This window comes from Saccopteryx leptura, chromosome 11, assembly GCF_036850995.1.
Source record: "Saccopteryx leptura isolate mSacLep1 chromosome 11, mSacLep1_pri_phased_curated, whole genome shotgun sequence".
Classification (NCBI taxonomy): Eukaryota; Metazoa; Chordata; class Mammalia; order Chiroptera; family Emballonuridae; genus Saccopteryx; species Saccopteryx leptura.
Window position 1 is genome coordinate 80,545,412 of NC_089513.1, and position 26,644 is coordinate 80,572,055.

General features: G+C 44.2%; 2 protein-coding genes and 3 non-coding genes across 5 annotated transcripts; 3 read left to right on the plus strand and 2 right to left on the minus strand.

The window, feature by feature from the left end:
* Positions 1–3,357: 3,357 nt before the first annotated feature.
* On the minus strand, positions 3,358–3,430 carry TRNAM-CAU (transfer RNA methionine (anticodon CAU)). Its single transcript has one exon. It is a non-coding gene; the product is annotated as a tRNA-Met (tRNA).
* Positions 3,431–14,931: 11,501 nt separating this feature from the next.
* Positions 14,932–15,025, plus strand: TRNAI-UAU (transfer RNA isoleucine (anticodon UAU)). The gene is made up of 2 exons: positions 14,932–14,969; positions 14,990–15,025. It is a non-coding gene; the product is annotated as a tRNA-Ile (tRNA).
* A 1,672-nt stretch (positions 15,026–16,697) lies between these two features.
* On the plus strand, positions 16,698–16,779 carry TRNAS-GCU (transfer RNA serine (anticodon GCU)). The gene has a single exon. It is a non-coding gene; the product is annotated as a tRNA-Ser (tRNA).
* Positions 16,780–21,277: 4,498 nt separating this feature from the next.
* Positions 21,278–22,361, minus strand: LOC136383071 (histone H2B type 1-K-like). Its single transcript, XM_066352614.1, has one exon. The coding sequence runs from the start codon at positions 22,298–22,300 to the stop codon at positions 21,920–21,922; it is 381 nt and encodes a 126-aa protein (XP_066208711.1). The 5' UTR covers positions 22,301–22,361; the 3' UTR covers positions 21,278–21,919.
* Positions 22,362–22,601: 240 nt separating this feature from the next.
* Positions 22,602–26,049, plus strand: H2AC11 (H2A clustered histone 11). Its single transcript, XM_066352662.1, has 2 exons — positions 22,602–23,017; positions 25,841–26,049. The coding sequence occupies exon 1, from the start codon at positions 22,624–22,626 to the stop codon at positions 23,014–23,016; it is 393 nt and encodes a 130-aa protein (XP_066208759.1). The 5' UTR covers positions 22,602–22,623; the 3' UTR covers position 23,017; positions 25,841–26,049.
* Positions 26,050–26,644: the final 595 nt, after the last annotated feature.

The window sequence follows — 26,644 nt, forward strand, 5'->3', positions numbered from 1 at the left end:
CTATGAGATGTGTGATATTATTTTTATCTTAGGAGAAGCCGGTGCACAGATATGAAGTAAATTGTCCAAGGTCCTATGTTTAGTAACAGGAAGATGAAATATGAACAGTCTGGTATCAGAACTTGTGCTTGCAACCACTACATTTATATGGCTATCTCAATTATGGTGAGCAGATTGTAGAAAAATAAAGCAGGTCCTTGAATAGCATCATTTTGTTCAAATTAATTTCATTATAATGTTGATAAGATGGTGAAGGAAGTTAACTCTTGTTTATAGCAATTAGGCTGTGGTAAAGTTGTTTTCATTACATATCACTTCACTTAAAGTTGCAGAACCTATTGACGACATTAAGTGTGGGCTTACTGTGCGTATAAGGTCTCCCTAAGTGTTGACTTGAATTCTTCACCCTTGTCTTTCAAGAGACATTGGCCCAAGTAAAGTGCTTATTTTCTTCATGATTTCATTCACTCAATCAATGGTTACCAAGCACCTCCAATTCACTTGACACCATGTTAGGTATTAGGAATTTAAAGGCAGGCAGGACTCACTGCCATTCCTCTCATGGCTCACAGCCCAGCACGGAGACCACAGGTGTCAGAAGTGGTGTAATAGAGGTAGACATTACATATGGTAACGGAGCACAGAAAAAGAGCCTGGGTTTGTGGGAACTGACCTTGAGGCTGGGTCCTCAGGCTGGCTTGGTGCTGGGGTAGGTCGAAATCCTGGGTCTGCCATAGCCAGCCAGAAGCTGGGCCCAACTAGGATAGGAGCCTTGGTTTGTGAAGATTGATTGTAGGCAGTTGTCTGAGTCAGCCATTCCAAAGTTTGATGGCTCAGTTAGTTGACTGATGGGTGAAGAGGTGCGTGGAATGTCCATCATAGGGCATGAGAGCGGGCCCATGTTGGTGTTACTTGAGCAGTAAAAGATGTTCCTTAATATTTTGTATCAACATAGTTTTACAGTTGTTATGCTTTTATCTTTTAAATTTCAGAGTTAAAAGTGATTTCCACACACTCATTACAACCTTACAGCATTCTGTATTTGTCTACATATTCATTTTTATCAGCAAGTTTTATATTTTTGCCTTTGTGAAATATTTTGCTTTATATTTATGCTGTTGTATTGCTGCCTAGCATCCTTTTAATTCACGTTGAAGAAATCGCTTTAACATTTTTTGTAAGGCTGTGTAATGATCTCTGTTGGCTTCTTCTTTTTATTTTTTTAATCTGAAATGGTCTTTATTTCTCCTTCGTTTGTGAAGAACAGTTTTGCCAGATAGAATATTCTTAGTAGGGAGGCTTTTTCTTTCAGCACTTTGAATGTATCATCTCACTCTCTCTGGCTTGTAATGTTTCTGCTTTGATAATCTTATGAGACTTGCCTTGATGCATAATGAGTCACTTTTCTTTTGTTGGCATTCAAGGTTCTCTCTTATCTTTGACTTTTGACAATTTAATTATAATGTGTCTTGATGTAGGTCAGGTTTGTTTGTTCTAGTTGAAATCCATTTTCCTCCTCAGTTTTGGTACATTTTTAACCAGGTTTTATAAAAATAAGCTCTCTGCCCCTTTCTCTTCCTTTCCTTTCCTTTTTCTGGGACTCCTCTAATGCCTACTGTAGTCTGTTGCAGATGTCTCAGAAGCCGGATCAAGCCCAATGTTGAATCTTTCTAGTGAATTGTTTTTCAATTCAGTTATTCTGTTTGGTACTATATGCAGGGGAGGCAAAGGTAGGTCTACTGCACCATGCGGAGTCTTCTGGGTTAATGAAGCTATCATAATAATCATCACCTGCATGTGTTTTTCCACATGAAAAACTGTAAACTTACTTTTTGCTCACCCCTTGTGTATAGAAAGCTTCTCTTCATTGATCTCATTTTGTTCATGTATCCTTTTCCTGTCTCATTTAGTTGTCTGTGTTCTCTTAGAGCTCCTTAAGCTTCTTTAAGATGATTATTCTGAACAGTTTGTCAGTTAATTAATAGATCTCTTTCTTTATAGTTGGTTTCTGGAGATTTTTTTTTTCTTTTATTAGATCAGATTTCCCTGTTTCTTCATATGCCCTGTTATATTTTGCGGAAATTTGGTCATTTGAAAAAACAAACCCCCACTTCTTCCCATCTTTACAGACTTACAGACTGATTTTGACCTTCACCAGTCAGCCTGGATGGAGGTTCTGAAGACCTCTTAGACGGGCATCTCCTAGTTTGTGCATGTATTGCAATAACTTCCCAGAGAGGCTGTCTGGTTCTTTTTCCCAAACTCATAATCTCTTGCCCCCTCTGGTGTTATTCTCTGTGGCTGCAGGTTCAGGGGTGCAGCCAGCCCTTTTATTCTCAGTGGTCCCCAGGTGTCCAGAGTAGGAAGGCTCTCTGTCAGTGCTGCTAGTCAGGTGAGACCAACCAGGTCCTTGAGCAGCCTTCCCTCAAACCGCCACCACCAAAACCGGAACGTTGGATATACCTTCCTCTTCTCTTTTCTTCCCAAGATAGACGTGGCGAGTTGGACCGTTTCTCCTGATCTCGGTGTGCCCTACCAGCTTTTAGGAAAATCTAGTATAGGGGATGAAATGCAATGGCTTATCCATTTCAACGTGGCTATTCTTCATTTTGCACTTGCTCGGGATACTGTGGCCTCCCTACTGGTTCCTGGAATTCTCTTAAAGGCGTTTGGGACCCTGTGTTGATGTTAAATCTGTGTCTTCCTATTCCCGCCGTCTAGCTGATGTCACTCCTCGCCAGCTCAACAGGGGGCGGGGCTGAGGGCGAGGGGTTTAGGGGTAACTTGGCTGTTCTCTTCTATCCATGAAGCTGTTTATTAAAAAATAGACCCTTCCTCTGAAGCTGACGGTGCTATCGCCACACACACGCCCTGCCTTTACTGCCTAATGATTACCCCGCAGTAGACATCTCCTCATTTAGCTTATTATGTATTGTTTTCTTTGCATGTCTATTTCTCCACCTCCCTTCAAATGTGATGTAGTTCCATGAAGGAGGGAATTTTGGCGTTGTATTCACTCTATAACCACTACACCCAAAACAATCCCTTAAATAAAGTGTGTGCTCCAGAAATACTTGTTGGATGATTAAAAAAAAAAAAAAAAAGAATGATTTTACACTCGGTTCACCCGTGCAGTGCGGTTGGGCGACCTTCAGAACACGAAGTTGAAAGAGCTATTTCCTTGCTTCTTCCCTGAGAGGTAAAGAAGAGCCCAAACAGGTGTAGCTCATGGTTTCTGGTGTCATGTGACTTTCTTCTCCAATCATTTGAATCAAAGCTCTGGGAAGTCTAAGCAAGTCCAAAAGTTATTTTTTCCCGTGCGAGAAAATGTGGGGGCGGAGTGTGACAAAAGAATCGTGCCCTCTCTGAGGCTCGAACTCAGGACCTTCAGATTATGAGACTGACGCGCTGCCTACTGCGCTAAGAGGGCGTCCTGCTGCAGGAGTTAACACTACAAGTAAAATAGAAAGCATTCCTTTCCAAGTACCGTTACGTTATCAGTTTCCAGCTTTTAAAGAGCACAGTGGACCCTACTTGAAAATGACTCCATTTTTAGCCAATGCAGTTTTCCTTGCATTTTCCACGGGCAGCTTTCAGGATTTTTTTTTCCCTTTCTTTAATGTTTACAATTTGATTGTGATACACCTGGATGTGGATTTCTTTGGGTTCATCCTGCTTGAGGTTTGAATCTGGGTTATTTATGCATTTTGCACTTTGCGGGACTGTGTCGAATTCCAGGCCAAGTTGCACGGAGAAAAATAGCAACTGAATAGATCTCACCCTTGTGGGATCACAACTCCCCTGGAGAAACAGAAAACGAATTATAAAATGGGAGATCTGTCTATACAGGACTTAGGATCACGCCCACAGGTCAACAATCCAAAAAAGTGGCCGAATCACTGCTGCGTTCAAAACGCCCCCCTTTCTCTCCTTTTCTTCTGTGGGTCAGAAGATCTGAGCGTGTCACCTAGGGAACCGGGGTCGGGGTAGTAAAACCTGGAGAATGTGGGCGTCGATCCCACTACCTCTCGCATGCTAAGCGAGCGCTCTACCACTTGAGCTAATTCCCCACGTGCTGTGCGCTTTTTTTCTTTCTTTCTTTCCATTGTTTCTTTTATGAGCGGACGTGCGTGTTTGCACCGGTCACTGTGTCTGTGGACTTAGGACACAAAGAAAGTCAATATTGTTAACGCGGAGCCAGGACTAAGCAAGTGCATCCTGTCACGGACGGCGGGAGGAGAGGCTTCCCAGCTGGGAAAGGAGGAGAGAGAACAGTGGAGGAGGGAAGAATCCCCCTGACAAAGCTCTGGCGCCTCCAAACCTTCGTGTCACTTGATCGACACCAGGTCCAGGTCGTCCCGGCCACCGTGTGAAGGTCTCATCGCTCACGCGCTGCGTCCCCTGGCTCGTGGTGCTTGAAACCTGACCGGGACCCCCGTGCGCTCTGCGCTCCATCCCACGGTTCCCTCCCGCATCTGTCATGACGTCGCTGTGGTTCGTCTCGCGGTGGACTGGGACCGCGAAACACCGGTGAAAATCCAGCAGGATCCCCTGAGGGTTCTGTTCGTTCTCTAGATTAGAGAGTATCATCATCAAAGAGGCAAGCGTTCTCAAACGGAGACATCTTCCTGCAAAATGGGCTGCTGTAGAAGACGGTCTTGGTCCACGTGTGTTTCCTTTTCTATCCTGGCTCACCGTTCCTCGATCCTTCTCAGGTGTGTGGCGATCAAGCAAAAGTTACAATTCAGGTTTTATGAGGACCTCCTCCAAACAAAAGAGTTCCAGAAGGATTTTTTTTATACATGTGTGTCACATAAATACCACCCCATCCCACCTCCCCAGAAAAAGTAACAGAAGTGTGACCTTGAGCCAGTCAGGACTTGAACCTGGAACCTTCTGATCCATTGCCAGATGCTTTGTCCATTGCACCACCCACCCTGCCCTTGCTGTGGCATTTTAAACTATTGTAACTTAGCTTTTATGAGGTGCTTGAATTTTTGAACCACTAAATTTCTGGATGTGGTGGATGTTCATTCGGCAGTCTTCAGTTTCCCAGCTGAGAGAACAGAGAGATTCTCGGTCTACTTTGAAGCCTCATTAATTCAAAATCCTGCCAGCCTCACGTCCTTGACCTTGTGGTTTGGGACCTAGAAGCAGCAAGTGATGAAATCTTGTAAGATTTTGCTATTCAAGAACAGAAGGAATCCCAGGATCAGGGACCAGCATAACAAATGGAATAACGGAGACACTTGCAAACCTAATTGGGGTCTTAGTTCCTCCCTAGTTTGCCTTGCATCTTTCCTGTGCTTTTAGGGTGCAGAGACACCCACACTGTGTGGTAAACAGCTGTGTGCTCAGCGGCCTTCCCCGCTGAATTGCAAATTCCCCAAGGGCAGCACCCTCAGTGTCTACAGTCACTAATTACATTAAAAATCAGCATGTGTAAATGAAGAGTTGATTGAGAAACATGGCTGCGAGCATCAGGAAAGAAGTTGGACAGGTAGGATCACAAATCTGTGCTCCTACCCCCACATGTTTAGGTGGACAAGCGGTGGAGTGCTGTGTACAGGGCGCTATTCTAGTTTGTTAACACAGCTCTGAGGCTCACAGTGGCTGGGTTCAGGGGCTGGAGCTAGGCATGTGTTCATTAAGTCTACAGCCAGTGACAGCAAACAGCAGAGCTGGACCTGGCTGGAGCCAGGGGATGAGGAGTAGGTCTTCTAAGTAAAGAGAATGTCTAGTCTATGTCTATATATATCATATATAGAAGGCTCACAGAAACAAGTGCACACCAAACCGTTTGTGTTGGTTTTGAGTTTTTTCATAATGCCAGTGATCAGGTGGATTTAGAACACAGTGATATGCAACTTATTAGATCTCCAGCATAACAGGAAGATTTTAGAAACAGCTCCATGACAATTTCAACTACATGCAACTGGCTTAAACAAAGTGGACTCATTATCACACCTAACAAGAGCAGAGTGTAGGGAGGCTAATGTCTGGTTAATTCAGTGGCTTCACGATGTCATCAGGACACAGATTTTATTTTGAATCTTTGCATTCTGTCATTCTCAATGTATGGATCTCATACTCCAGCTGGTTTTCCTGCAGTACCTCAAACTCTCACAGTCTCAAGATAAAGTCCAGAAGAAAACCAAACAGACTTCTTCCTTGTATCTCTTCTGGAAGCCAATGTCTCTTACATGCCCCGCCTCACGTTGTGAGATTTCCCTTCCTATTGGCTAGATTTTCTGCCAAGAGTGGGACCATTGTGATCAATGAGATCAGTTGTAATTCTGCCCCTGAAGCTGAGAATGAGGTCCACCCCCTTCAAAGTCAGAAGTGTCTGTGAACAAAATCATTTTTCTGTGGGCAAGGAGGAATAGTGGTGGGGTACAGGCAAGCAGAGTTAGCTGCTACACCCAACTCCATGCCCATATTTGAAATAAAATGAAATAGTATTTTAAGCAATTTTGAAAACTGACCACTCTGTTGCTTACATGAAACCACATTGGAGCATAGCCATATTTCCAGATCTAACCATCATAGAACTAATTTAATTTATAGTTTGTATTCAGTGCTTGTATTCAGAAAATAATATTAGTTGTACATGATTATATACTGACCTATAAATCAGAATTGTATAAGTTTGGGTATTAATAATGCCATATATCGCAGATCTTTACGACCGCATAGTAAAATGACACTATAGTTTCTGAATCTGGAGTCAGGGGCTAACATTTGCATCCCGGTGCAGAGACCTGAAGCTCTACCCCAAACGGCCACCTGTCCCTCTCCAGGACAGGGCGGGAGTCAGTCAGATCCTTTACTCTGAAAGCAGCAGTTTACGCTAACTCAATTTATCGAAAAAACATATAACTCCCGTGTCATTGATCACATAGAATAAACTTGATACAGAAAGAAAGAGCATGCTTAGAGAGACCCAGGTTAAAATCGTGACTCTGCCCTCTACTAAATATGTGAATTTGGATGAATCACTTAACTTTTGAGTCACTCCATTACCTTATCTACAAAATGGAGACAACACTCACTTTGCAGGTTTATTGTAAGATTAAATGACATAATGTAGGCAAAATCCAGGCAGATATTTAGACTGTCAGTAAAGCGTGGACATTACTGACAGCAATGTCTAATTCTTTCCCAATCTTCTAAAGCTTTGCCTCAACAACTCAAAGGGTATTTACTAAATATTCACTTACCAAGCAAAATGTAAGACCCTACGTATTAGAAGGTAAAGCTTAATCCCTGTTCCTCAGGGAACTAACATGTAGTCAGAGAGACACATCTAAACTCATAGCTACAGTAAAACAAGAATGAAAAAAAAAGTGCATAGATTAATTAGTGTGGGAGGAGTATCAAGGGAAGCCCTTGTGATATCACATTTGAGCCTCACCATGAGGAAGGGACAAATTTGACGTTGTGGAGAAGGAAATAAAGGGTCCCAGGATTCAGGATGTGTGGGTACCTGGGCGATTTTGAGGGAAGCCTGTCCGGGGGGTAGAACAGTGTGAACTGGCAGGGAGGGGTCCGGAGGAGCAGGAATGGGCTGGAGGGGCTAAAGGGGTTCACTGGGGGCCCCTGATTTACTGGCAATATAATTGTTTCCCTAGATCTGGTAGTTCCCTTTTTATCCTTCCTTCTCATCATATACCTACACTTTAATACTTCTCTTTTGCATATATGACACGAATTGCAATAAAAATATTAAAACATTTTCAGAGATAGGTTGGTGTCAACTTAAATAAACAACTTTATTTATGAAGATAATGAGTTTATCCTGAAGGTAAGAACAAGGCAAAATGGGTTTCTTTAAGTAGGACATTCTCAGCTCTGCGTTCTAAGAAGTTGGGGTCAGCAGTGTGGTAGCGGTAGACCCCAGTGGTAGAAGCTACTACACTCAGAATCCCCTAGTCTAGCAATTGCCTGGCGGCCCAGGGGGTGTGAGGAGGGTTCAGACAGGAGAGCGGAGGTCTGGCTAAGCTGGAAGGGGCAGGCTTTGATGACTCACTGAAAGTGATGAGCCAGGGGAATTTAGGATAGTGCTTGCATTTATAGAGTAGGAAATTCTATTAACCTCTAAATAGTAAAAGGAAAAAAAAAAAACAAACAGTATCGTGAAGGAAAGATTTCTAAGTTCTACCCCCAGTGTCTTGTATAGCCTGATTTTCCCCAGAACTTCCTCCCTCTGAATCCATAGACTACTCCTGCTGTCCAATAAGTTCACTCTTTTCTTGTAGTTGAAGGTAGTTTGGATGAGGTTTTGTTACCTGCAACAAAGAGGCCTGAATAATATGACTGTGAAGAGATTCCACGTGTGAAATTACCAGAGGGCAGAGTTTATATTGAACCTCAGGCATCATAGGTGGAGAAAGAGCTTGGTTACCATTAGAAAATGACTTCCAGGATACAAGAAACCAGTGAGACGGTGGGGTGGGCCTGGGTCGCCTTCAAGGTGAGGAGAAGTTTTTCATTCCATGTCCCCAAGACCCAAAGCAGATTCAGTGCTCTCCACCCCCCAACCATGTCTTCTCTCTTGTGAAAACGCAAATTTCTGGAATCCCACTCACATCTGAACAATGGTTAGGAACAGGCCAACTCGTTCCAGTCACACAGCAATGAAACAAGAGAGTGTGTGTAGCTGTGGATTCCTGAGGTTTCTCGATGGAGATATGATGTTTCTACTAACACGAGCTTTCTCATCGCTGAGGTTGGGCTAGCCGTCTCCACCCAGTTTACTCTCCATGACGGTTTCTGAGCTCTCACTGGCCTCGGATGTTTGCTCGGGTCTCACCTGGATAGGCCGCTGTAGGACCCACTGAAACCAACAGTGATGGGAGCTGAAGAAGCAGAGAATTCCTGAGGGAAAAAATGGATGTTGCTGACAGTGAAAATGACTACAACACTTAGAGTTTGTTAAGAAATGCAGTTTTTAAACAGGTTTAACAAATGAATGTGGGATCTAGGGACCTAAACTGCAGATTACTCTTTCAACCTCATTTCTCTATCCCACCCACCCACCCACTAGAATTTAGCCTGTAAAATCGCACCTCCCAGACATGGCTCTTACTGAATGTACAGGAGAAATAGATTTTATTTTTCTAGGAAAGGCAGAATTCTAACACAGAGAGGAGCAGATGCAATGAGACCTCATGGCACCAAATCGATGCCCAGAAACTAACGGTGGTCCAGGGAATGTAGCTGAAACCATAGGCATAATTGTTCTGGATTTAGGACCTACCCCAAGAACTCACAAAGCCCCAAGATCACTCACCAGATAAGAAAAACAGCATGATGCTGAATGAAAGGATGAGAGAGGGGTAGAGAAAGGTGATTTTCGCTTCCTTGTATATCTTAGTTGTTTTCAAAACATGAAGAAAATGCAGCAGTAATGCAAGGAACACACAGATACCTGTCACTCAGGGAAAAAAGGCAAAGACCAGCCTAGTTAGTGTAGTGTAAGGCCTTTGGGCAAGTTCCCAAGGCCTTAGGTTGTCCTTTCAGCTCCTCTGTCTACTCTGTTTCTTTTCTTCTATTGTCATTGGGTTATCTTTTAGTTTAGCCATCCTTGAACAGTTTCTAAGTAGCTGTGCCCAAGGAAACATCAGCCCAGCCCAGGACCCTCTTCCTCCCACCTCTTACCTATGATGAAGAAGGTGATCGTGAAGACAAAGTACTGTTTCCAGGTGTCAGGAAGGGAACGAGGGAAGGCCAGGAGTATAATGCTCAGGAAGAAGGAGAGAAGAAGGGCGCTGATCATGAAAATTCGACCAAACATGAAGTAGTCTGAATTAGGGAGGGAGAGGGGGAGAAAGGCCAACAGCTCCCTCTAGGGCCCCCTCCTCCCTGAGTCTGGATCCCCACAATACCAAGGAAGCAATGCAGTGGCCTGGCCGCTGGTGGGGAGCTTTGGGTTGGAGGGTAACAAGCTGCATAAAGGTCTAGGACAGTGATTCTGGTTGGACTGGTTACCCTACAGCGGTCTGACCCCCTGGTTTGTCCTGAAATGAGCCACTGCTACTGAGGAGAGTATAACTGCTTCATCCAGGCTAGTCAGGCCAGAGAAAGAGGCTGACAATTTAAGGAAGGGACAGGGCTGGAGCAGCAACCCTCCACGCCCCCCACCCCAGATTGGTTTAAGGCCAGAACTTACTTGATTTGGATACCCAACATGTGACCTCGCCGCTGCAGATTGCGAACAGGGCGCTGAACAGGACATGGGAGTCACTTGGGATTTCTATCTTCGCCCAGTTGGACAGGCTGAAGGCCCACCACAGAAGGGCAGAGCCCGTGAAAGCACAGGTGATGATGACAATACGATACGGTCTAGTTATCCCACATGTCATACAAAAGGGTGCTGACTAGAAGAAAGGGGGGGTCAAGTACATGAGTTAGGTTCCCCCAGTTCCTTTGGGGTTTCTCCTCATTCTTAGGCACCCAGACAAGTTCAATCCTCTTGTCTTTTCTAATACTCAGCTAGCAGGCTCTCTCCCCCCTCCTCATATTCTAACCAAATCCTCTCCAGGCCACAGACTGACCTGGGTCTCTCACCAGCCAGGACTGAGATCTCTCTTTTCGGTCTTTGCATCTTGTCTAAAACACAACTCACACACAACCATCCACAGCCTGTATTGTTACTATGCTTTCCCACCTGTCTGCCACCACCTATATTAGAGGTCCCGAGAAGACTCTTTCATCTGCCATCAAATTTAGCACAGCCTTTACATGTGGAAAGAGCTCATTGATTATCTCTTAACACAAAGGAGGGAAAACCATAGCATATTCCAAGGACATTCTTTGGCGATGTCAAGAGAAATAAAAAAGTTTGGATGCTCTGCAGCCTCAACTCACCTTCTCATCATTACCCTTAAATCACAGCCTGTGTTTCCCTTCTCCTATCATTAATGACCCCAGCTCACCTTTTGTCTTATTTCTTTTTTGTTCCTTTGTGTTTCAGCTTCCATCTTTTGATTCCCTCTGTTTTCCATAGCGCCTTCCTACACGGAGGGCCCTTCTGACACAGCGATCCCTTCCTGTTCCATTGGTTCCATTGGCAGGGACAGTTAGTGACATCATAAGTGTGTGATTCCTGCCTCCCAAAAAAAGTGTGAGATCCTACCCTGTTGCCTCTGTTTTTGTTTTTGTTTTTTTTAAATGTGTCATGTCCCTTGCCCCTCCACCCAGCAATGTCTTTGGGGTTTTTTGGCCCATGTGTGTTTCAAAAGTTATGGCTTGTGTCCTTAGCTCTGACTTCTAATACCAAATGGGCAGAAGTATCGTGTATAAGACTGAAGGACACTTGAGAAAGAATACAGGATAATCAAGAAAATAACTGGGAAGATGTAAGTGGAAACCAGTTTTTTGTTAAGGGCACAGCGGGTCGTACTATATACCCTTAACATCCTTGACCAGAATGATGTTAAAACATGGAATGCCTGTGACCCCAACCTTATTGTCTAGCACACTGGTTGGCCAATGGTGAGCACTCTTCATGTTTGTTGGTGAAAGAATTAGCAAATAAGTGAATAAAACAGGTCAAACAAACAGAGAGTTGTTAAGAACCTCTATTTAGAAGTTTCTTAAGTGTTGGCAGTGGGAAGGCAAGGATTAACTTTGTCCTATTCACTTATGTATTCTTTTTTGTTTATTTATTTTTAGATTTTATTTATTAATTTTAAAGAGAGGAGACAGAGAGAGAAAGAAGGGAGGGAGGAGCAGAAAGCATCAACTCCCATATGTGCCTTGACCAGAGAAGCCAGGGTTTTGAACCGGCGACCTCAGTGTTCCAAGTTGATGCTTTTACCCACTGAACCATCGCAGGTCAGGCCACTTATGTATTCTGAGCACCTACAACACTGTCTGGCACAAGGCAGGTATTTCATAAATACTTGTGGAATGAATGAATGACCAATTCAGAAACAAAAGTCTCATCCTTAGGGCAAAGAGTTTGCCTGTCAGTTTCCCTCAACTGACTATTTGTGTTAGGTATATACTATTTGTGTTAGGTATATACCAACGTATTTCCAGGATTGACTAGGGATGTTGCAGTATGCAACAGTGATGCATTGCCAGCTTGGCACCGTAGGTTTATGTATCAATCAATTGTACTACTAAAAAAGAGCAGTACGATAATACCATTGGTTGAGGAGAGAAGGAACATTCATGGCAAGAAATCAGAGGTAACTCAACAAGATAAAGATTGCTTTTGATGATCGTGTGCTCACAGACACCCAGCCAGGGAACTTGGGAAGAGTAGACATTTCAAGGGCCATATGTTTAAGTCTCAAAGTTGGTGGGAGCCCCACATTTTGTCCTGAGCTTCGAACTGACCCAGTAGATCAAAGTAGATGGGCAAACAGATTTCTGTTTATGTCCAAAAAAGGAATAAAGGAAAACTTTTAGTATATTTACAAGACAACTCTTCACTGTCAACATTGGTCTCTTATTCTTTTATATGCAAATTCTCAGTCCACACATTAAAAATATATCTAATTACTCCACATTCATTCTAAGGCACTTTAAAGCACATATCCCCTTAAAATGAGACAACTCTTCTTTGTTTTAAATGGCCTAAACAGGAATCAAGGAGAAGCTGGAGACAGAATCTTCATTCAAATACTAGTTTTGCCACTTTTTTGCCAAGTAACTTCTTATAGTAAGGGATTATTGCTAAATTTGCTGAGTGTGAAAGTAGTATTGAACTTACACAAATAAAAGAAAATAACATGAAATAAAATAAAGAGTTCTTATCTCTAAGACATACAAACTGAAGAATTTAGGATGATATGATAGCTCTACGTTTTTACTTTTTTTTACTCCCTTTCCTTCCTCACCCTCACCCTTCCCACTCCACAGAAAAAAGTAGTGAAAAGACAGAGGAAACAAGATTGGCAAAATGTTGATGATTATAAGATTGATTGCACAGGAGTTCATTATATAAGTGTCAGCTTCCATATGCTTGAACATTTTCAAAATACAAAGTTTAAAATATATAAATTTGACATCTCAGTTACATAAAGGGCTAGAGGATAACTTCTTTTTCTTTTGTAAACACGCTGTTTGTGTGATTGAAAACATTGCTTGCTCTATAATACAGCTATTGCCTTACAAATGTATTTTTTATTTTCTTTTATATTGATTTTAGAGAGAGGAAGGAAGAGAACGAGACAGGAACATCAATCTGACCAGGGATTGAACTGACCACCTGTGTGCTTCAGGGATAATGCTCTAACAAGCCAAGCTATCAGGCCAGGGTACAAAATGTATTTTTTAAGTAATAAGACCTGACATTTGAAATTATTCCTCAATCCATGGGCTGCAGAAAAGATGTTGTGTTAGCAGGTGGGAAAACAACATCAAAATGTAATAATATTTGTAAAGCATAATAAAATGCAGCACAACAAAACAAGATATGTCTGTTGTATTTTTTTTTTATATAAACTGAAGGTTTATGGCAATCTGGTGTTAAGCAAGTCTATCGGCACCATTTTCCCAACAGCATTTGCTCATTTTGTATGTGTCACATTTCAGTCATTCTTGCAATATATTTCATTAGTATTATATTTGTTATGGTGGTCTGTGATCAGCTACTTCATGTAACTATTGTAATTTTTTTGAGGCACTATGATGGTTGCAAAGGTTTTGCCATAAGTAAACTTTGTATACTATACATAGTCTAAACTATAAATATTTATAGATAAACCTACACTGCTTTGGATGCTGACTGAAGGTGAATGGCATTGTCTGAACTGACCTAAATTCAAGATCTGGGCTTGCCCATTGAGATTGGGGCAGGTTAAGGGAATGGGTGAGAGGGTGGCTTGATCTATATACTTGAGCAGAGCCACTCTGCTGAAGTAACATCTATTACTGTTCTTTCATTTTTCCGGCCAAATCTGTCACATCGTGATAAAGTGTAGCCCTAACTTAATTTAAAATAAGAATCACACACTTCTAACCTATTAAGTCAGAATCATGGGGGGGGGGGGGGGGTGTTCCAGGCATGTCTTTCCAAAATTTTTATATTATTATTTTAAAAAGCTCCCCCAGGTTATTCTAATGTGCAGGTAGGGACGAGAAACACAGTACTAAACGGTTCCTACGGGGCCTACTTGTCGGACCCTTACGTTTCAAACACGACTTCCAGACGACAAGAATGATATTTAAATGAACAACAAAGTGGGCGTGAGGGAAGGGGCAAGTCCGTCCTCGGACGCCTGAGAGTACGGACAGCGGCCACCCCGCAGAAGGGGCGCCGTGCCCAGAATAGCATTTCCCGCCCCCGATGACGGGTGGAAAGAAGCAGGGCTGACCCCTCCTCCGAACCCCAAGAACAGACACGCGACCTTGGCCTTTTTCCTGGGTCCGCGGGAAGTTAGGCACTTCCTGCCGCTGGGGAGAGGCTTGGGGAGACTGCGGGGAGGTCCCGTCTATTCTACCCCTAGTTCCTCAGCCTCTGAGCAGTTACTTTGTCGCAGGCCCAGGGTCACAGGTCGGGACCAGAAGCCCGCAGAGCGCAGGACACCGCAATTTCCGGAGGGAAAGAGCGAAGCCGGTGGGCAAGTGCGTCTCCCACTTCCGGTCCCTTAGGGGCGCTTAGAGCCCCCGACGACAGGGTTCCAGGCCCCGCGCAGCCCCGGCGGGCTGGGTCACAAACGTCCTCCTCTGGACGCCGGGCTCATCGGGATCTTCCGGTCGCCCTGGCCGCGTCCCTCCGCGCGCAGAGCGCCCTCAGTGCCCGCAGGAGGAGTGGCCCAGATCGGGGTCCGCAGCTGGACCCAGTTCGCCTTTAAGCGCGAGACGCAGCCACGGGGCTCCCGCAAGCTAGGCCAGCTGGGGCTGTGGCCACCTGAGGCGACGCCGGAGGTTCACTGCGTGGGCCGAGTAATCAGTGACCGGAAGTGGCGGGCAGGAGCTCCAGTGGCGCAATCGGTCAGCGCGCGGTACTTATACGGCAGTATGTGTGCGAGTGATGCCGAGGTTGTGAGTTCGAGCCTCACCTGGAGCATCGTTTTGCAACAGGAGGGCGCTTCCGTTTTCCTGGAGCTCTCTTGTGTACGCTTAGAGTTTCTGAAAAATAGGTATATTTTCTCTTTAAACGTTTAATTCATTAATTAGGGCCACCTGGGCTTGAGCTTTTCTTTCTTTTTTGAAAGATAATTACCAACTGATTTTTTTTTTTTAATTCTATATCTATCCAGATATTCTATTTTTTTTTCTTGTGTTCTTTCCCATAATGTATATCCTCTGGGATATTTTTCATCTATGTTATTTGTTAGTATGACGTCCCTCGCCCTTTATGTTTTCAATTTCTGTGAAATCAGTAGTGATGTCCTGTTTCCTTCCTGATTTTTCATCGTCTCTCTTTTCTTGTTCAGTCTAGCTTAAATTTTGTCCATTTTGACTCGTCTTTTCATTTCATTAGCTCTTTATTGTTTTTCTCTTCTCCATGTCATTGATTCTACTGTAATCTTTATTTCCTTTCTTGTACTGGCTTTGGGTTTGGTTTGCTCATCTTTTTCTAATACTTAAGATAAAAGCTTAGGTTATTCATTTGAGGTCTTTCTCCTTTAATTATAGGTGTTTAAAGATATAAGTACTGCTTAAATGAAATGCCGTCATTTTGATGCATTATGGTTTTTAAAATTCTGTTCAAAATACTTGTAAATTTCCCTTCTGATTTCTTTTATACACATAGATTGTTGATTTCCTTCTGTTATTGACTTCTAATCTAATTATGGTCAGGGAATATTGCATAATTTCCATCCTTTTATTTTTATCGAGACTTTTAAATAATATATAGTCTGTCCTAAAGAATGATCCATGTATTCTTGAAAAGAATCTGTATTCTGCTGTTACTGGGTGGAAGTTAGGTAAAGTTGGTTGATACTGTTGTTCAAATCTTTTTAATATTTGCTGATTGTCTATCTCGTTCTATTATTTATCAACAGTTAAGTACTGAAGTTTCCACTTATTACTGTTGAATTGCCCATTGATGCGCTTATGTGTCTCACACCTGTTTCCTTTTCAACTCTATAATAATGTACTATGGTATATTTTAGAGCAAGGAAAGAACGTCAGAATAAATAACATCTTAATAAGGAAAGCAAGAGAGCCCCATTCATAAAAGACAGAAGGACCAGAAACAACATACATAAAGTAAATAAAAAGTTTCCCAGGGGAGAACACACAGTGCTGAGGGAGATACAGGGGAGTGTGTGCTTGCATGTCACACCCAGGGTGAAAGGTCCTCGACTTCCGATGGCTGCTGCACCTCCCTCCCCTGTATTTAAAGGGCAGCTCCGGGCACTGCAGATGTTTCTTGGTTGCAGCTGGGTCAAGATCAGCTGCCTTCTCCCTGAGTCCAAACACTTCCTCGTCTACGAGTGACAGAGGCGCTCAGAACGTTTTCTCTCGTGCCTGCCCCAGACCAGCCCTGCCCCCCGCCCCGCGCCAGAACGCCAGACGGGCGAAAGCCCCGCACACGTGTCTCATCGCGTTCTGGCGGCTTCCCCGCTGCTTCCCCTCCGGTTCTTGTTTTTTGTGCGGAGAGAAGAAAGCCGTTCCCACGTCCCCAGATACATCTCGGTCACGTTGCAGGGTCTCTCCGCTCAAGAGTGTCCTGTGAATTCCCAGGAATGAATTCAAGAATGACAGTCTCCAAAGCTTAGTCTCGCGGTGACGAGGTGGCCGAGTGGTTAAGGCGATGGACTGCTAATCCATTGTGCTCTGCACGCGTGGGTTCGAATCCCACCCTCGTCGAGCGTGTGGCTTTTGATGTCAGATAGTACTTTCCTGAGCTTTAGCCAGAGAAAGCTGACCCTTATCAGATCGTTGTGACCTGCGCGTTTCCCATCTCCTTTCTCTGCATGTGATTATTCTTGCATTTGCATGGCCGTAGACCTTTAGAGCAGATTTTGCGAATTATCCCTCAATTTTACGCGATGTAACCTACGGTGTTCTTCAAGGGGCTTTTATTTTCAAACAGTTCATAATTAGGAGAATTAGGCAAGGGCTTTGAACTCTATAAATATTTCAAACAACTCACCAATTCTGATTCCACGTTTCACCTCCATTGTTTCTTTTTGCAGTGTGGCCACTAATCCTGGAGTAAGCCAGGTTGTCCAGGACAAACCCAGAGACAGTGGTCCCAGCTGATTGAAGTGCTCCTTTCCGAACAATCCCCATTTTTCATTCTTCTGCCCTCACCTTCATAACCCAAATGACTCTTAACCATGTCATTTCTCTCTGCAAATATGTTTATGCTTATGATCCTCCCAAAGAGTAACTGAAGAACTTTATCCTTTGTTACTTACCCATTCTTATGGTATACATTTCAATGCATTCACTCATGCTCACATTTCTTCAATTACTTCAATTACTTCTTGAAGGGAAGGACTGGCCCCTGGTGGTGACAGGATGGATGAAGTAGTTTGAGGCTGGCATGGGTGTCGGGAATCCCTGAGAGGGATGTCCCCACAGACATTCTTTCTGAGGGTGGACCCAGGTCACTCCCAATAGCACCATCATGTCTTTCTTGATGACCCATGGAGACTGGTCAAAACCCTCAGCTTCCTCTGTTTTCCATTGAGCTGGGAAAACACAGAAGCCTATAAAATGTGTCCCCCTGGAAAAGCCACACATGGTCCCTGCTGTTTACACCATGTCCTGGGAGGAGCACGTCCCCCCACTGCCACGAGCGGGGACTCTGAGGACCCCAGTGCTGATCCCACAGCCTTGTGCAGGAGAGTCTATTTTACTGATAACAACTATAAATACCCGAGAGGTGAGAGGCAGCTGATATGATACTAGCTATGTCAAGTGTGGCCTCCTGCTTCTCTCTCTTCTAGATGTGTAGCAATTTAATCATGAGTTTATTTTAAATTACTTTCTGCTTCAGTTTCAAGAGTCAATTTAAATTTCTCAACTCAATCCTAATTTTTAAGAAGGAAGCACAGCATAGCACTTATTTGGAGAAGTCAAATTTCAAGATATTAACCATTTGATACTTACTAATCACACATTATCTCCTTCTTCATTCAGATACCACCTCTTTAGTCTTAATGTCCTGTCTTTTCTTTATGGTTAAAATTTAAGTGATGCTCTTAATTTCTTCCAGGGTCCTACATCACCTAGCTGGTCAGTCAATTACTGATGACCAATTCAGAGAGGGCTTTTTGTTGTTATTGTTCTCTATGCTAGATACTTTGGGGAAAGGCTATACAGGAAAGCTGTGAAACTAAGAAAAATAATATAGTTCTTGCCTTCAAGCACCCACAATAATATGAGAAGAAAAATAAGCTCTTAAACAAATCCTAGTAAGACATAATAACATAACTAAGTTATGCAAAACCTGTGTGGACATAGTATAACGAAGCTGAAATGTAGGCACTGATCACTGTGTAGTATGGAGATTAAAAAACAGAACTGTGTCCAGGAGCAATAATGAAAATATGGGTAGAAGGAGTCTTAGTAAAAACATGTTTATACCAATTCTAAGATTTTGTATTCTAAACATGTGTTTAGAATACAAAGTATCAAATATTTTTCAAAGTGGCATTATCAGAACCAAATTCCTTATTTCAACTGATGTAGGACCAGATTATTTTTGTAGCTCTGTGATAATCAAGAGGTTGAGTGCATTGTGGGATACATCAGGACAGTTGCAAAAGATGTCTGGACAAAAATCACAAATGGTTTTTAAATTTTATTCGTATTCATTCATTTTAAAAAGATACTTTCACGTGTTTAACAGACCCTGAAGGAGCATATGGTAGTGATGAGTAAAATATATATGTGCCATGGTTCGTTGTTGTGCTGTGGCTTCCACCATGACCTTTAGGCTGTTAACTAAAAGTGGCAGCAAACACAGGCCTATCAAGCACATTCCTAGGAGTAGCAGGACTCCTCCTGTTAGGGCTTTGAACCCTCCTAAAGCTGAGAACCATCCCACAAGGGGGCTGGCAGGGCTCCATTCATGCCAGACTTATACTGGCATGTGTGTTAATTTTACCATCTTCTTTACGAGAGCCTGGCCCTGGTCATCTATTTGCAGGCAACAATGAGTGAGATTAAACTTCCCACACCCTCCTCCTTCTGCTGCCAGCAGATAGTCTAAAGCCAGCCTGTTTAGGTAGGTGGCATTTTGCATCTGGGTTTGTTGTCATGTGGAGGAGGGTTAGAGCCCTCCGGGTTTCATTGGTAATAATTTCTAAGACTGCCTGTAATCGGATAATCCAGTTTAGCATGTAAATGGGGGTACAGTATCTCCAAGATCCATCTTCTGCCCAGGTGGCGGGCCCATCGTACTGAATTATCTGTTGTGGGGGGCCACTTGCCATCTTTCCACTCCCCTATCTGGAGGGCTGAGGGGCTGGGTAGCCCAGCAACTCTCCTATCCCAGGAGGCAGGAGGAAGAAGGAAGGTTTTATCATTCCAACTATACAGCTCCCTTCCCCATTTCTGGGAAAGCAGCTGTTGGCCCTGACCCCACAGATCCAATAGAGTCTGTGCTTGCCCAGGAGTGCACCAGGCCTTGGCCAGTTCTGGAAACCCGACCAGCAGATTTTTCTGTTTGGTTTCCCACCACATGTTCTTGACAGAAGATGCATTTTAATACCGTTGGCCGAACCAAGTCAATTCCCCAACTGATTCCATATAATTCCCTCCTCTTCTGGTTAAGCAGTACTGTCCTATAACAGGATTACAGTGTAAGATCCCTCTTCCTCTTGGGTGGGGGGGTTGGATTCCAATCCTTGACCCACATTTGATCTCCTGGGGAAAAAGGATGGACAGGGGCAAACAGACTTATCGGAGCCCTTTCTAACACCCAGCTGGAAATGCTAGTGGCCAGTCTGCCTAGACTAGAACCTCTAATTACTGGTGTAGCTCTGTCTCTCCTAGCTCCCAGGGTGTCCCTGGCAAGCTATGTAATATTGGGGGAGGCCAATTGTATAATAATACTTCATAAGGTGAGTATCTGGTGTTTTTGGATGGGGTACACCAGATTTTAAACAATATTAAAGGTAAAGCTTGTACCCATTTAAGACCTGTCTCCTTACATAATTTGCTAAGCACTAAACTTTAGGATCCTATTCATTCATCCCACCTTCCCTGAACTCTGAGGTCTGTTTGCAGCATGAAGCTCCCAAGAGATGTCCAAGGCTTGAGCCATCTTTTGTACTTTAGCCACAAAAGCAGGGCCATTGTCAGAGCCTACCCAAAGTGGCAGTACAAACTTTGGAATAACTTCTCTAAGCAATGTCTCTGTTACTTCTCTGAGTTGGTGCATACTAGCACCAGTAAGTACCAGTGGCCTGGATCCCCAGTGACAATTTGCCATACTTTTTGTGCAATAGACCTATCCAAGCTTCCTTCTGCTGGCCACCCAACCCCAAACGTGGGCCGTTCCAGTTTACACAAGGTTCTCAATTTTCCTGGGGACATGGTCACTCGGTAGTTCCCCGAGAACCCTTTCTTAAAGTTCTGACCACTATGGCCAGGGGAGTGGGTTTTCCCTGTGAATCCCCCACACCTCCCAAGACAGACAACAGTCATGCCACACGAAGAGACTGGGTAAACAGTAGGGGGAAGTTTGAGGGGAGGTCATTCGCTTTGTCTGTCACCAGCCACTTTCTTCACGGAGATATAGGACCCTTTTGGCTCAGAGCAGGCTGATATAAACCACCAGCAGGCAATTCTGCCTCTGAACCATAGGAGGCGCCCTACAGACCCACCGTTAGGGACTCAACAATTATTTCCGCCCTGTGGAGGGAGTCGGAACCCCTTGCGATGTCCCTCTCATTCACTCCACACTCTCTTTCACACAGCCTCCCACCACTCCCAACCTGTTATTCAGAGGGTGATCAGTCCTCTCTTCTCCCCCCAAAAGGGGCCGGACCTCAGCTAGCTACCTTTGCCTGGTTTTCCTTACCCTAACTCATGCATGCCCCCATTCTCCTGTTCCTCTCTTATCTGGTCCTTGTTGGGACCGACAGAGGGGACCCCCAGTCCGTCCTGCAGAGGCCTCCGCACGGGGAAATCCCAGGCCCGCGCTCAGTGGGCAGCGTCCAGGGCCGTTTGGGAGCTCCCCAACGGAGGTGCCCAAGTCAGCCAATCGCGGGAGTCTCTCCTCCACGCTTCCCGGCCAATGCAACATAAACTTTGTTGCAAGAAAAAAGGAAACGACCCCCAGAGGACAAAGACGCTCGGACAACGTGCTGGAGGAAGAGGATTTATTAGCCAGTGAAGCACCGTGCCCTAATAGGCACCAAGATACGAGCTCCCCAAGTTGGCTTTCTCGAGTCCTATAAACCTTTACAGCTTCCACATGAAAGGCGCCTGACTTTGTCAGCGGACTTACCTGCTCCTTCTGTCTCCGGGAGGCGAGGGGGTTTCCGACCGTTTGTCCTGGCTGAACTTGCCACTTATTTTTAAACCTTTTGTTACAAGAATGGCGGGAACAATGCCAGATACAGCAAGTGCGCGCGCTTCCAGGCGAATTCAAATTACCCGCCAAACCTCGGCTGCCAGTGCAAATCTATCCCCGGTATGAGACGTAGGATTGTTTCGATTAGTTTCACATTTCCCTTTCCACCGTTTCTTAACCCTGAAAAAAGTGCCAGAACCCTTTTAAAGTTAGCAAGTCCCTAAGTGACAATGAAAGGCTCAAAGCGTTTCTACACAACAGTTCCAGGATTTTTTAAGTGAGGTTAATTTTATTTTGGTCGTTATGGACCTTGAGCTTACCTTAACAGGAGGGTAAATTCTCAAAAGATCGCTGCTAAACTTTCAGATTAAACCAGTTAGCACACCACAGAAGTGGAACTAGCACCAGCTCTCTCTGAGCATATATGTGGCTCTGAAAAGAGCCTTTGGATAAAGAAGTGCCTCCAACAGGGAATTACTTGGCGCTGGTGTACTTGGTGACAGCCTTGGTGCCCTCGGACACGGCGTGCTTGGCCAGCTCCCCGGGCAGCAGCAGGCGCACGGCCGTCTGGATCTCCCGGGATGTGATGGTCGAGCGCTTGTTGTAATGCGCCAGGCGCGACGCCTCGCCCGCGATGCGCTCGAAGATGTCGTTGACGAACGAGTTCATGATGCCCATAGCCTTGGACGAGATGCCGGTGTCGGGGTGCACCTGCTTCAGCACCTTGTACACGTACACCGCGTAGCTCTCCTTGCGGCTGCGCTTGCGCTTCTTGCCGTCCTTCTTCTGCGCCTTGGTAACCGCCTTCTTGGAGCCCTTCTTCGGGGCGGGCGCGGACTTGGCGGGCTCGGGCATGGTCGGGAGGAACCGCAGAGCAAGCAGAGACGCCACAGGAGGAATGAGTGTGAGTCTGCAAATGTCTTCTTGGTTCACAGCCTCTTAAAGGAGGCGTCGGCTAAACTCGTGTGTCACTGGTGGCGACTTCAGGAAACGTCACAGGAACATCGTCCACTCAAAAGAAGTGTATTTCAGAACCAGGATCCCATTGGTTTACATGAGAGGTCTGTAACTTTCCGCCAATGGCACAGCTTCACTTTCGCGCCCAAGAAGGACTATAAAGAGGGCGACTCTCGGTGACCCCACTCAGAGGGTGGACGGGCTGTAGAGACTTATTCATTATGTCTGGACGCGGAAAGCAGGGCGGTAAGGCGCGAGCCAAGGCCAAGACGCGGTCCTCGCGGGCCGGGCTGCAGTTCCCCGTGGGCCGCGTGCACCGCCTGCTCCGCAAGGGCAACTACGCCGAGCGGGTTGGGGCCGGCGCGCCCGTATACCTGGCGGCAGTGCTGGAGTACCTGACGGCCGAGATCCTGGAGTTGGCGGGCAACGCGGCCCGCGACAACAAGAAGACGCGCATCATCCCGCGCCACTTGCAGTTGGCCATCCGCAACGACGAGGAGCTCAACAAGCTGCTGGGCAAAGTGACCATCGCGCAGGGCGGCGTCCTGCCCAACATCCAGGCCGTGCTGCTTCCCAAGAAGACCGAGAGCCACCACAAGGCCAAGGGCAAGTGAAGTGGGATCTTGGTATCTTCCCCAGTCTTAAACCAAAGGCTCTTTTCAGAGCCACCCACTTTTGCACTAAAAGGGCTTGCCTTTTTCCTGTGATAGTAGCTGGTTGAGTATGATCTCTACTGTACTTTGACAATGGATGATAACAGGTAAATACCCCAGAAACACAATACTAACAATAGTATGAGAGTCAAAAACAAATGTGCCATCAACCAAGTGAAACGGGCTGATAATTTGTATTAGGTAATTAAGGCGATCGATACAGCAGCCCTCAGGATTAAAAGTGACTTGTTGAGCAGCTTAAATCTCTTTCCAGGTTCGCCTGTATTTTCTGGTAGAGTTAAGCATTTGTTTTGTTAGGTGAGAAAAATGAAAAAGTGGTCGGAGAAAAACAGTCATGGTTTTTTCCCTCGTTGGAAGCAGAACATTGTGGGGAAAACTGCATGAAGAAATACAGTATATATGTATCTTGTGTGGGTTTATTAATTTTAAAACAAGTACACGCTTTGCTTCAGCCCTGGCTCAATTGGTGATAACGTCCAGGTAAGGTTGCTGGTTCTATCCCCTGGTTACAGACAAATCCAACAATCAACCAACAAATGCATAAATAAGTGCAACACAAATCGATGTTTCTCTGTCCTTCCTTCTCTCTCTAAAGTCAAGTTTAAAAGTTGTAAACCTTGCTTCCCATCCTAATCTCTATATATTTGCCACCTAAAAATGCTGGCAACAATTTCTAGCAATGAAAAAATGACACTCAAATGGACACCCCCTCCCCCAAAAGTAAAAAATAAGTAAAATTTAGGCTGTGATCAGTTCTAGGAAGAAAACTACACCAGGGCCAGGGTAGCTGGGAGTGCTTTCTTTATGTCACTGTTAATTTACTGGAGTTGCCTGTAACAAGTTACTTCAAACTTGATGGCATTGAACAAAAATGTAGTTCCAGAGTCCAGAGGTCCATGATCACGGTGCTGCCAGAGCTGGTTTATTCTAGAGCCTTTGAGAGAGAAGTCTCCAGGTGACTCTTCCAGCTGCTGGTGGTTGGTTGCCTGCAGTCCTTGGTGTTTCTCAGCTTGTCGCAGACTTCCAGCCTTCACACCCTCCTTGCTGGTGTGTCTGTCCTCCCCTCTTCTTACATGATGACAGCAGTCACTAGATTCAGGACCCACTCTAAATCCAAGATGTGTTTATCTCGAGCTTCTTACAGTTACATTTGCAAAGACTATTTCTAAATAAGATGGCATTGTGAGGATTCAGGTAGACAGGAAGTGGAAAGGGGGCACTCTTCAACCCACTACCACAAGTCTGGAAAAATTCTGCCAAGATTGTTTTTCAGCAGAGATTTGAATAAAACCTGGTAGTAAACTGTTGTTTTTGGGGGGTAATTTCTAAGCAAAGAAGATAATACAAATGCTTGAGGCCATCATATATGTGGAATGTTTAGCAAGATCCAGAGCTGAAGATGCAGGGATAGAAAGTAAGTTCACAGACAGGAAGAGGTCAAATCGTGTAGAGCTTTAACATCATGTAGGGTTTTTATATGTTATGCTGAGTTTTGCAAATCATTCTAAATGTCCATTCTATGAGCTTTGAACAAAGAAATTGCATATCCGGATTTACATTTCTTTGAAAGTTCACTAAAGCAACTGTATGGTGAATACAAATTTTAGGAAGATATGAATTAGGAAGGTATTGGAGCAGTCTTGGAGAGATAGATGTGGCTTGTCCTCACTGGAGGCAGCACAGAAGGTTGGGTATAGGATGTATTTTGCAATTGTAACTAATAAAATTCGCTGCAGGATTTGATGGCTACTATATAGGAGAGGAGAAGATAATTTTCTCTGTGCCATTCTTAGTTTTTGGCTGAAACTCCCTGAAATAAATGTGGATAAATAAAAGAACAATAACCAGAATTTTATCAACTTGTATAGCTTATGTATATGTGACAGATACTCAGTAAAACTGAGTAAACTCTGAAAAATGCTCCAAGCCACCACCACCTTATTTACCATCTTCAGAAAAGGACAAAAGACGGGTGAGAGGACGCAGCAGGAGGGCACTTAAGAGAGGTTACCTGGAAGAGAGTAGGTTTTGCTGTGCAGAATCAGTAGATGCTTTCTGCATTGATGCAACTTGTGATTTAGAGCCAACATCCCTACAGGGAGGGAAACTCTTACAAATGGAGATTTTCTTTATAAATGTAAATATCCCCTACAAAAAAGGGACTTTCTATTTTTTTCATTTATTGATTTTAGAGAGAATAAGGGAGAGAGGGAAACACCAATTTACTGTATTATTCTACTTATTTATGCATTCATTGGTTGATTCCTGTGTGTGCCCTGGTCTGGAATCAAACCCCCAGTTTTGGAGTATTGTAAGGTGACCAACTTTTTTACAATGAAAAGGACAAAAATAAATTGAAGAAAACAATATTGTAAATAAAAAAACATTTTATTAATTGCAACAATAATACAGTATAGTATGATAAATGCATAATAAAAACATTTGTAATATTTTATATTATAATTGCTTACATGTTTGTTCATTTTTAATAATAATTGTAAGAACAAAGTACTCATTTAGATACAAATACATCACGTCACACGCAATTGATCAACTCTGCAATTGATCGAATACAGACATTTACAGACTAGTCTTACAATATCAAAAAGGAGGACATATAGGAGGATACTTTTCGAGGGAGTACAGAACTTACAAAAGAAGGGCTGTCCTCCCTAAAGGACAACGATTGGTCACCTTAATTATTGGGACAATGCTCTAATCAATTGATATATTGGGCCAAGGTGAACTTATACTTTTTTTTCAGAGATTCTCTCTTGTCTGCTGTTTTTCAAAACTAATCAGCTCAGGATCTGAGGGTGATCTGGCTGCGACATCTGTCACCCCATTTGTCACAAGTTGATTCTGCTGATCTGGCTGGCTAGGCGGATGTCTCCTTCCTCCCTCAACGCTCCCTGTGCGTCCCTCGCGTCCCTCCCGAAGCCGCACCATCCGTGGAAGAGCACCGTTCTTCGATCCTCCTCCTCCTCATCTCAAAATAACCCTTATGCCAAAGAAGCATAATTAGGGGTGATATAATCTGCTCCCTTTCAACCGTGAAAGAATGTAAAAATACAAGAAAAATCCCTTGGTTTTAGCTAAGTTTATCTTGATATATGGAGTTTTGTGGTATGTTAGGAAACAGCTCAAATAGCACATCTTTATATAAATAGAATAATACGTTTATTAGGTTTGGGTCCAGGGCCCCTTACCAAAAAAACCACAACCAGCCAGGTTAAACTTTAAATGATTTGGTACCAGGGCAATTTCAGTACCTCTAACCTGAGCAAATTTGACTGATTAACCCACACTTCCCCTCACCTAACCTCCTGCTTGAGCAAATCCCCTCACCGTGCCCCAGCATTTCCTGACAAAACTAACCTCTTCCCTAGCCTTGCTCACTAGCCCTATAAAGAGCTTAAATCTCAGACACTTGGGGCTGCTGCATTTTGAACTCAGCCCACCTGTTCACAGGTGCATAAATCAATTTCTTATAAAACGCGTCAGGCCTTGTGCACGCGTCCCTCCTTTGGTGACCTACAAACAATGTTTATAGAAGAACAAACGCCTT

What these genes read in the sequence shown, in the direction of transcription:
- LOC136383071 (XM_066352614.1), bottom strand. Translation starts at nt 22,300, where the DNA reads ATGCCCGAGCCCGCCAAGTCCGCGCCCGCCCCGAAGAAGGGCTCCAAG.
- H2AC11 (XM_066352662.1), top strand. Translation starts at nt 22,624, where the DNA reads ATGTCTGGACGCGGAAAGCAGGGCGGTAAGGCGCGAGCCAAGGCCAAG.